Source organism: Centroberyx gerrardi, chromosome 3 (genome assembly GCF_048128805.1).
Source record: "Centroberyx gerrardi isolate f3 chromosome 3, fCenGer3.hap1.cur.20231027, whole genome shotgun sequence".
Lineage (NCBI taxonomy): Eukaryota > Metazoa > Chordata > Actinopteri > Beryciformes > Berycidae > Centroberyx > Centroberyx gerrardi.
In genome coordinates, this window is record NC_135999.1 from 699,788 (window position 1) to 710,136 (window position 10,349).

The 10,349-nt window shown below is 43.9% G+C and overlaps 1 protein-coding gene across 1 annotated transcript; it reads left to right on the forward strand.

Annotated features, from left to right (window-relative positions):
- Window positions 1-138: 138 nt before the first annotated feature.
- Window positions 139-9,873, forward strand: LOC144537811 (DNA-directed RNA polymerase III subunit RPC6). The gene is made up of 9 exons (XM_078282366.1): window positions 139-246; window positions 1,672-1,789; window positions 2,703-2,770; window positions 4,531-4,598; window positions 6,477-6,589; window positions 7,308-7,451; window positions 7,723-7,830; window positions 8,330-8,521; window positions 9,628-9,873. The coding sequence occupies exons 1-9, from the start codon at window positions 185-187 to the stop codon at window positions 9,703-9,705; spliced, it is 951 nt and encodes a 316-aa protein (XP_078138492.1). The 5' UTR covers window positions 139-184; the 3' UTR covers window positions 9,706-9,873.
- Window positions 9,874-10,349: the final 476 nt, after the last annotated feature.

Below are 10,349 nucleotides of genomic sequence, written 5' to 3' on the forward strand. Positions count from 1 at the left end.
GTGAGTTCGAACAATTATGAAGTTGATCATTTTATTGATTTTTTTCCACATTGGAGGTGAATTTTTAACAGGCAATTTTCAGGACGTTTTTGTCGACACCAACTTTTTAGGACCCCAGACTAGCATGTCTGATGAAACTGTCACAGTAGAAACACAGTAGAAACCCGAAGTGAACAGAGTTACAATGGCAGAGGTGAAGGTGAAAAAGGAGTCTAACCTTACAGACGCTGCGGAGATTGAAAACAGGTCAGTGAGATCACGTTAGCTTCCGCTTAGCCAGCGATGCTAAGTCGCCCGATACGGCGTATCTCATATGGAGAGAGCATTAGCTAAAGTCAACTCACATTCTGGCAATTTAATGTTGCCTTGCCTATGAGCAAAGGCACACGCACTGTAGAACAAGCCTTATTACATTTTACAAATCGTTAGGATCTTATTGCAGATTCGGCATATTAATAACCTACAAATCAGCACTGTATTTCTATAAAATCTAAACTTTTAGTGTTGGTTCACGCTGCCTCTCGCGGTGTGTTTTGGTGAAAGAAGATTGTGGCAGTAACAGGCGAACCATTTATATAAGTAGGCATTTTATTGAAATAAGCGCTGCTTGGTGTACTGGGTGTGTGCCGAATTGAAAAGCGGATTTTAACGATTGAGAAACGGACTTGAGTCATATTTCATAAAGTCTGTCATTCTGCCGATAAGCCAGGAAGCATCGCGCGGTCAGATGTCTGAATAGAGTTTGGTGTAACTTTCTCTCTGCAGGACGGACGGAGCGGCTGGACGGACCGTCAGCTAGAGACAGAAACACTCAGCTAACTTTATGTTGTGGATGTAGAGGAAGTGTAGCTCAGTGAAGTGAGCAGCAGTGACACCAGCAGCAGCCGAAACACTGTAATCCAGCTCGGTACCTGCTCACTTCATGTAGCTAGCATGATGCTAACCCAGCTGGTCCGTGCTGTGTTGTGTGGCTTATCCACATGACGTTAAATCAGTTACTGACTGTTCTTCAATACTACTGCTCTTCAAACTAATACTGACTGGATTGACTTGGAAAATAAACTCACAACCAAGGCTGGAAGTAACTAATTACATTCACTCACGTTACTGTAACTGAGTAGCTTTTCGGTGTACTTGTACTTCTTGGAGTATTTCTTTTCCTTCAGTCCATCTCTCCTTCAGTCCATTTTAAATCCATCCATCACAGAACAGATTGTGTCTCTCCATCAGCAACAGAAACTGGATCAACAGAAACTGGATCAACAGAAACTGGATCAACAGAAACTGACAAACTGTGGATCCATTCACAGTGAGAAGAGGAATCTGACTTTACTTTGTTTCTGCACTTTATTTTGTCATTTCTAATGTTTCCAGTGAAAAGAATCCAGTTTGAACTCTGACCTCTCTCCTGTTAGAATCACATGGAAAAGATCACAGCTAACAACGTTCTCTGTTCTAAAGAGGAACTCAGGAACTTTTACTCTGACGACATTTTAAATCACACACTTTTTACTTTTACTGAAGGAGATTTTTACACCAGAACTTTTACTTCTACTTCAGTAAAATCAGCAGAGGAGCAGTACTTCTGGTGGGAGTTTAACCTCTGACCCTGGCGGTGTTAGTGCCTTGCTCATCATCCCTCACTCTCTCTCTCCCTCTCTCTCTCTCCAGGATCAAGGACCTGTGTCAGCAGTTTCCTCATGGCATCACAGACCAGGTGATCCAGAACGACATGCCGCACCTGGAGCCGCAGCAGCGAGCGCTCGCCATCAACAAGCTGCTGTCGCTGGTCAGTTCCCACCTGCTTCTCTCCTGATATATGACTCCATACTTAATCAATACAACCAGGATACCATGTGATCAATAAAAGTTCAGTGACAACAAAGTCTGACTGTGCAGAATTCTGTTTATTTCTGAGACTCAAATCTTTCTAGCGATGCCATTGGCTGCTAGAATGTAAACAACAATTTAAAAATGTCATTACAAAGTGACAATAATATAATTTGGATGGAGAGCTTGTGAAACTGTGATGGTCAAGAGTCTCATTAGTGATTACTACAGCAGAATAACATGGAGCTGATATCACCATTCATGTTCCTGACAGCAGAATAACATGGAGCTGATATCACCATTCATGTTCCTGACAGCAGAATAACATGGAGCTGATATCACCATTCATGTTCCTGACAGCAGAATAACATGGAGCTGATATCACCATTCATGTTCCTGACAGCAGATGGACTGACATGTTCTGTATTGAGAGATATTGAGTTTCCAGATATCGTCCCGTCTCTAGTCTCAATACAGAAACCCATTGACACACATTCATCCATTTTATTTACGCTGGTTTCCGGTGATAACGAGTTAATTTCCCTTGTTTTCTCTAGTCATCGAGTTATTTATGTCGTTATCTCCAGATAAACACATTTTGTTTTGCTGAGATAATGAGAAAATTATCTTGATCTCAGGATAACAAAAAATAATTTTCTTCTCACAGAATTGAACAGACGGTTAATTTCTGTTTGTTTCTGACTGAACTGATCATTTCATCACTGATCCATCTGATTGATTTAGTGTTTAGATGTCAGGCTGCATGTCGGCTTAAAGTTATTAACTAAACTGCTCTGTGTGTGTGTGTGTGTGTGTGTGTGTGTGTGTGTGTGTGTGTGTGTGTGTGTGTGTGTGTGTGTGTGTGTGTGCAGGGTCAGCTGGACCTGCTGAGGAACAGCTCAGGTCTTCTGTACCGGATGAAGGACGCTCAGACCGCCAGGTGAGACAGAAACAGCTCAGCAGGTTCACGTGCCGCGTCTGTTGCGCGCTCAGATCCATTCATTTCAATGGGGCGAGGCCGATGTCTGTGGACATCTGTCGTCTGTTGTCACCTGGCCGTTACCAAGCAACGAAGTTGTAACGCTTCCGTGGTTTTATAATGACGCCATCCTCTTCTTCACTAAACCTCGTTAATGCAAGTAAATAAACTTTTTTTGGTACCAAAAAGATGTCAAGCTATTCTAAAGATGTTTTCTTTTAACTGCCAATTCATGACTAATTATAAGTGCACGTTTTGTTATGCTAATTTGAGCTCGTTAACGCTAACATGAACATTAAGGTCTGTTGTTCAGGAAGGTTTTTATCTCTAGCTGCAGGTTATACGGTACACAGCTTATTGTAACGTGTGTTGTGTTAATGTCAGCTAGTGAGAAGTCCAGAACCTGAAGGAACCCGCACAGCTGGACTGGTGAAGAGCTGCCTGTAGCCGGAAGTAGCCGCACACAACTCCGATGCACAGAATATTTATTCACCGACATGAGGTCGGAAAACGCCTAGATGGGAACGTCGGTGAATATTTTTTTCTGTTTAATGTCAGCTGGTGACACAGATATGTTGCTTTGAAGGAATATTGGTAACTTGTCAAATGTTAGTTGAAACATTTGTTTATGTGACTGGTGAATGCAGACGCAGGTGATGATGAATGATGATGAATTAAGTGTCCGAATTCATTCATTAATCATGTGTGATTTACCGCTAATTAGTGCACTGATAGAGCAGCACTATGTAGGAAATACAAGAGAGAGATCTTTCTGCTCCACATGTAGATGAAGAAGTAAAGCTGCTGCCACAGTTTTACTGCGATGGTAATCCATTATTTCAGATAACTACTAACAAACGTGTGAAGTTGTTGTCTTTGGTTGCTTGGCAACGGCAGGCGCACCCGGAAGCGCAACCGTCCAAGCGCAGCTGATGAACGCGCTGTGTTCCCGGTCCACTCCGCGCCTCGCGTGCAGCGCTGCGCGTGACCCGAGTCTGTAATATTTCACCTCCGGCTGCTGTCTGCTGTCTGAAAGTGAATAAAACCCCAGATCAGTGATTCTGTGATCTGTTGCTCCGGTAGAGCAGACTGGAGAATTGTGTTTTTTTCTCTCTCCATTCTGAAAATCACTTCTAGCACATAAAGGAACGCCGACACAGCAGATTCTGATGATATATAAAAAACTAGTCGCTCACTTTTTTTCACATATTTACAATTACTGCAATTATTCTTCATTCCATCATCATAAGTTTCCTCCGACCGGATTTCTGTGTTCCACTTGTTCAGACTGAAAGGTTTAATAAACATAAAGAAAGAGATTCACTTCAAAACAATCCAGCAGCAGGACTAGTTTTTTATATATAGTCAGAATCTGCTGTGTCGGCGTTCCTTTATGTGCTAGAAGTGATTTTCAGACTGTTCCTCCAGACAGGCAGTGAATGGAGAGAGAAAAAAACACAATTCTCCAGTCTGCTCTACCGGAGCAACAGATCACAGAATCACTGATCTGGGGTTTTATCATGAGAAGAGACACAACAAGACTCTACCAGAGGAGCACAGAGAGTTAAACACAGGTTCTGTTCCCGGCTCAGAAAGTCAGGTTTAAAGTCTGAATCTCAGCAGCTGGTCAAGTAGCGGTCGATCATGAGTATTGATCGACCGATCAGATAAATCATGTTCTGTTTGTGGTTGGTTCTGACTGCGGCTCCTGTCTCTCCCAGTAAGATGAAAGGATCGGACAACCAGGAGAAGCTGGTCTACCAGATCATCGAGGACGCAGGGAACAAAGGTACCGTCTGATCCAGGTTCCTCTCAGAACCGCGTTCCTCTCAGGACCGGGTTCCTCTCAGGACCATGTTCTCTCAGGACCGGGTTCCTCTCAGGACCATGTTCCTCTCAGACCCGCGTTCCTCTCAGGACCATGTTCCTCTCAGAACCGGGGACCATGTTCCTCTCAGGACCATGTTCCTCTCAGAACCGCGTTCCTCTCAGGACCATGTTCCTCTCAGGACCGGGTTCCTCTCAGGACCGGGTTCCTCTCAGGACCATGTTCCTCTCAGGACCGGGTTCCTCTTAGGACCGGGTTCCTCTCAGAACCGGGTTCCTCTCAGGACCGGGTTCCTCTCAGGACCATGTTCCTCTCAGGACCGGGTTCCTCTCAGGACCGGGTTCCTCTCAGAACCGGGTTCCTCTCAGGACCGGGTTCCTCTCAGGACCATGTTCCTCTCAGAACCGGGTTCCTCTCAGGACCGGGTTCCTCTCAGGACCGGGTTCCTCTCAGAACCGGGTTCCTCTCAGGACCGGGTTCCTCTCAGGACCATGTTCCTCTCAGAACCGGGTTCCTCTCAGGACCGGGTTCCTCTCAGGACCGGGTTCCTCTTAGGACCGGGTTCCTGACAGAGCAGAGTTCTACTTTTTCATCCTTTTTAATCATGCTGATAGTTTCAGATTTTTTCATATATTTTCATGTAAATATTTTTCAGATGTTAAATTTATAATACTTTTTGTTGAAATTGGTTGTGTTATGTTTTTTCTGTATGTTATCCATACTAAAATTTATTTTTTTAACATTTTAATTTTGACTTTCATGCCTCAGGCCGGTCGATGCGTCTCTTCACTGTTCCAAGTGATTGTTTTGTCTGTCAAGCTCTTTAACTTCCTCGTCGTAACAAACCCCGGTGTTAATAAAGGTCAAAGAGTCACAGTGCTGCTGGCTGACAGTGAAACGTTTATATTTTGAAATCTGATTAAAATAATAAAAAAATAAAAAATAAAAGGTAACAAACCCTTCAAAGACATTATTTTCAGTCACAGTAGGATATAGAATATATTAGCTCGCCAAAACCATCAGTATCAAGAAAAATACTGATGAATACTTGGTAGTATTCAAACTTCTCAGTTTCTCAGTCTGGTTTAGTTTTCCTCTTCTACAGTCACCGGCCTTCTTCTTCTTCTTCTTCTTCTTCTCCTCTAAATATCCGGTCGGCTGCTGAAAACTAAAAGTGTCTGCTTGAGTTTTGGACTCCGTCAGCCTCCGTAGCTCCCGCCTGCTGTCCAGCTCCCAGGAGTCTCAGTCTTCAGTTTGAATCTGCGGTCTGGTCCAGCCTATCCACCGGCAGTTTTTTCTGACAGATACAGTTCGACAAACCTGATTGGACGGTGGATGTAGGCGGGACAAACCTCCTCATGACGAGCGTTACAGAGCGACGACAACGACCAAAATGGCCGCCGGCAAAGGAACTGGATGATAGCGAACTAGATTTAGAGATTTCATCAGTCCTTAAAAAACTGACTGGATCGACGAATTAAAACAGGAACAATCAGCTGATTAGAAGCTGGGAAGTGAACGACACCGTGACTGGTGTCGCTCCAGATTACATCACTCTGCTTTGCTGCTGTGATTGGTCAGAGATTTTGATAACTGACACCAACCAATCGCTCGGGGAGAGAAATCCCGTCAGTGAACCAGTGGACAGACTGACCAGACCGATGGGAATCACCTGCAGAGTCAAACTGAAGACTGAGCCTCATGGGGCCGGACAGCAGGCGGCTGCCCAGCTGCTGCCGGGTGGAAGTCAGTCCCAGGATCATGTGGATGTTTTCCAGTATCCACCAGTTCAACCAGTTTCCGGTATCGATGGTTTGATGTTGTGTTTTCCTGCTGTAGGAATCTGGAGCAGAGACATCCGCTTCAAGAGCAACCTTCCTCTGACGGAGATCAACAAGATCCTGAAGAACCTGGAGAGCAAGAAGCTGATCAAGGCCGTCAAGTCCGTCGCTGTGAGTTCAGCAGCCAGGGTCCCTTCACACTTTCATTTCAAAAAAAATCCCATACTTCTCCAGACCTGTTTCACTCTGCAGGACACTGAAATAAAATCAATTTTATCAACCAACCCCCTCTGGAGTTCAAACAGTACGAGTTTTTGAAGGCAGATAGCAGCGTTTCCAGATCAGGATCTTTAAATTTGACATTTTCATGCAAAAAAAAAAAGAAAAATCCTAAAACTTCCCAGTATTCAGAGTTTCCTTCAGAGTTTTCTTCTCGTCGGGGTGGAAAAGCCTCTGAAACCTTTAGAGCATCATGGGAAACTAAAACTCTCCACTGACACCAGGAGAATAATAATAATTGTAATGATTAATAAACATATTAATGTATACTTGTGTAGAATCTGATCAAAATGTCTCATTAGAATCAGTTCAGGTTCAGGTCTTCCTATAATCAGTGTAGTATTGATCGGTTCGACAATAAGTATGTAATCATAGCAGATATCGGAGCCGATATCAGTGGGACTCTGAGCAGCAGACTAACTGCAGCGCCTCGTGTCTCATGTCCCGTGTCCCGTGTCTCGTGTCTCATGTCTCGTGTCTCGTGTCTCGTGTCTCGTGTCTCGTGTCTCGTGTCTCATGTCTCGTGTCTCGTGTCTCGTGTCTCGTGTCTCGTGTCTCATGTCTCATGTCTCATGTCTCGTGTCTCGTGTCCCGTGTCTCGTGTCTCCAGGCGTCGAAGAAGAAGGTGTACATGCTGTACAACCTGCAGCCGGACCGCTCGGTGACGGGCGGGGCCTGGTACAGCGACCAGGACTTCGAGTCCGAGTTCGTGGAAGTTCTCAACCAGCAGTGCTTCAAGTTCCTGCAGAGCAAGGTGAGTCCGGACAGACGGGAGGAGGGAGGCTCTGCTGCCCCCTGCTGGCTGAACGCAGCGTGACCTCACACACAAAGGTCATGAGGAGCCTGAAGGTGAAACTGTGTTCAGATGGTGAACCAGGCTGTGAAGCTTCACGTCCGTCTGGCAGGCTGAAGCGGCCCGGGACAGGTTAAAGGTTAAAGGTTAAACGGTGTTGTGTCTCTCTCCAGGCTGAAGCGGCCCGGGACAGGTTAAAGGTTAAAGGTTAAACGGTGTTGTGTCTCTCCAGGCTGAAGCGGCCCGGGACAGTAAGCAGAGCCCCATGGTCCAGAGGAACAGCTCCTTCGCCACGTCGCACGAAGTCTGGAAATACATCTGTGAGCTGGGAATCAGCAAGGTGACGCTGCACCTCACACTGCTGCAGGGCCGCGCAGGGAAACAAACCCAACGCACCCTTCTGTTAGAAACAAGTGGGAAAACCTTTGTTTTACTGGCTGCTGCGTTACAGATTAGCCAGTAGAATAAAAACTAATCCTAACCTGCAACTAACTAAACTAAATATATGACAAAAAAAACATTTTTCAGCTGTGATGCTGAGAAGATAATAATCTAGGTGATTACTGATTTCTAATGATTTTGATTTTGATGTCTGACAGTAAAATATGCAGGTAACGTTTCTATGGTAACAGCGATGTCTCTGATTGGTGGGAAGTCGCTAAAGCTTGTGGGTAGTGTAGTATTTCACGAGGAACTCGGGAATAAAACAGGATTTATTAACGAGAAAGTAGAAATCAGTTTGACTTGTAGATTAACGTTTCAGCTCTACAGGAGCTTTACATTTCCACAGAACGAAAGAAAATAAAATCCAAACTGAGTGTCGTCTCCTCGGCCTTCAGGTGGATCTCTCCATGGACGACATCGAGACGATCCTGAACACGCTGATCTACGACGGGAAGGTGGAGATGACCATCATCGCCGCCAAGGAAGGCACGGTGGGCAGCGTGGACGGCCAGGTGAAGCTGTACCGCGGCGTGAACGCCATCATCCAGCCCACCGGTCTGGTGAAGACGCCCTGCGGCCTCTGTCCGGTACGCTCCGCCGCCCGGCGCAGCGCTGCTGTCTGAAAACCTCCTCGCTCTTAACTTCATATTTAAACGTCACGTGGTCGTTCTGTGGGTTGAGGAAATTAGACAACCGTATGAAACCGTTTCAAAACCCACCGCATTCATTCAAACATCAACAAGGATGTTTTTCTCAGGTCCGGGAAAAACTTTGAGATTTTGGAAATACGAGGTTTTCACCCGACAGCGACCTTATGCAACAGTTGCCAGTTAATGTCATAATGTATTACATTATCATACTTATAGTCTTACATTATCAGGAAATAAAATCTCACAATATCAGGTAATTAATTACAGTATCTGGTTCATTAGTTGCAGTCAGCAGGTCAACTTCACTCGAGTCTGAAATCAAGTCTCAAGTCTAAATGTAGATTACCAAGCCAAGTCCAAGTCATTAATGTCAAGTCTCAAGTCTAAATGTAGAACAGCAAGTCAAGTCAGAACAAATCAAGAGTCCAGTATCAATTTAATATCTTAAAGAAAACTAAATATCTAGGACTTTTCAATGCAATATGGTTTTAATAGGATAAAAACTTGGTAAGAGCATCATGAGTTTGATTTCTATAATCAGTTTCAACTTCAATAAATTCAATCATTCCATACAAATTCAGAAAACAGAATTTAAATTCAGTCGTCCGCTGGAACAAATCTCATCACTTTCAATCTAAGTCATTTACACAAACACAAGATCTTAAGTCAAGACTTTAGAAACCTTTTCAAGTCATCAAAGTACAAGTCAGAGTCAAGTCTCAAGTCACCAGAACCCAAGTCAAGTCAAGTCTCAAGTCTTCTCTTCATGCATCAAGTCAAGTCTCAACCAATTAAAACTGTGACTCGAGTCCAAGTCATGTGACTCGAGTCCAGATCATGTGACTCGAGTCCAGATCATGTGACTCGAGTCTCCACCTCTGGTTACAGTTTGGACTCATTTAGAGGGACAGTCGATATTCATTATGCAGACGTCAGTTTCTGCAGGTTTGTTGCTCTCTGAACTGAACTGAACTGAACTGAACTGAACTGAACTGAACTGTTTGAGGGAAAATGAATAATCTTCTCCTCTTTTCTCTCCTCAGGTGTTTGATGACTGTCATGAAGGAGGAGAAATCTCTCCATCCAACTGCATCTACATGACAGAGTGGCTGGACTTCTGACCTCCAGCTCTGCTCCCTTTGCTTTTTCTCTGTGATGAAAAACTTTATGTTTCTGGGTTTTTTTTCTCCCAGCGATCTGTGATCCATGTGAATTTATTTTGTATTTATCTTGAGTTTAATAAAGCTGGAAGCTGGCACAGTGGGATGAAACATGCTGCGGGTTTGCTTCATGCAGGTTCCTATTCAGGTCTGGAAATGTTTGGAAAATGAATTTGGTCATTTCCACGTCTTGGTAAGTTTGGAATTTACACAAGTATGAAAAAGTATGGAATAATGTAGTTGTATTGTCCTGATATGATTCAACATCCTGTGGTTTTACACTCCGTCATCTCACACTTTCTGATATTTGTCACTATGCAGAATAATGTTCTACAGAGTGATGTGGAGTGAGTAGAGACAAGACGACTTCCAGCAGAAATCAGACCGAACACCAAAATCTTGAAAAAGTCTGGAATTTTGAAACTGAAACGTGTAGGAACTTTATGTACAATATGTACTGTTCATGTATCACAATATCAGTTAATGCATATCACTTCAGTTCTACTTGTAGGAAAATAAAATTTTGACAATATTCAATACCTTAAAATTAATATTGGTAACAAAAATGGTTTACAGTTCATGTGATCAATGTTTATATCTGTTGA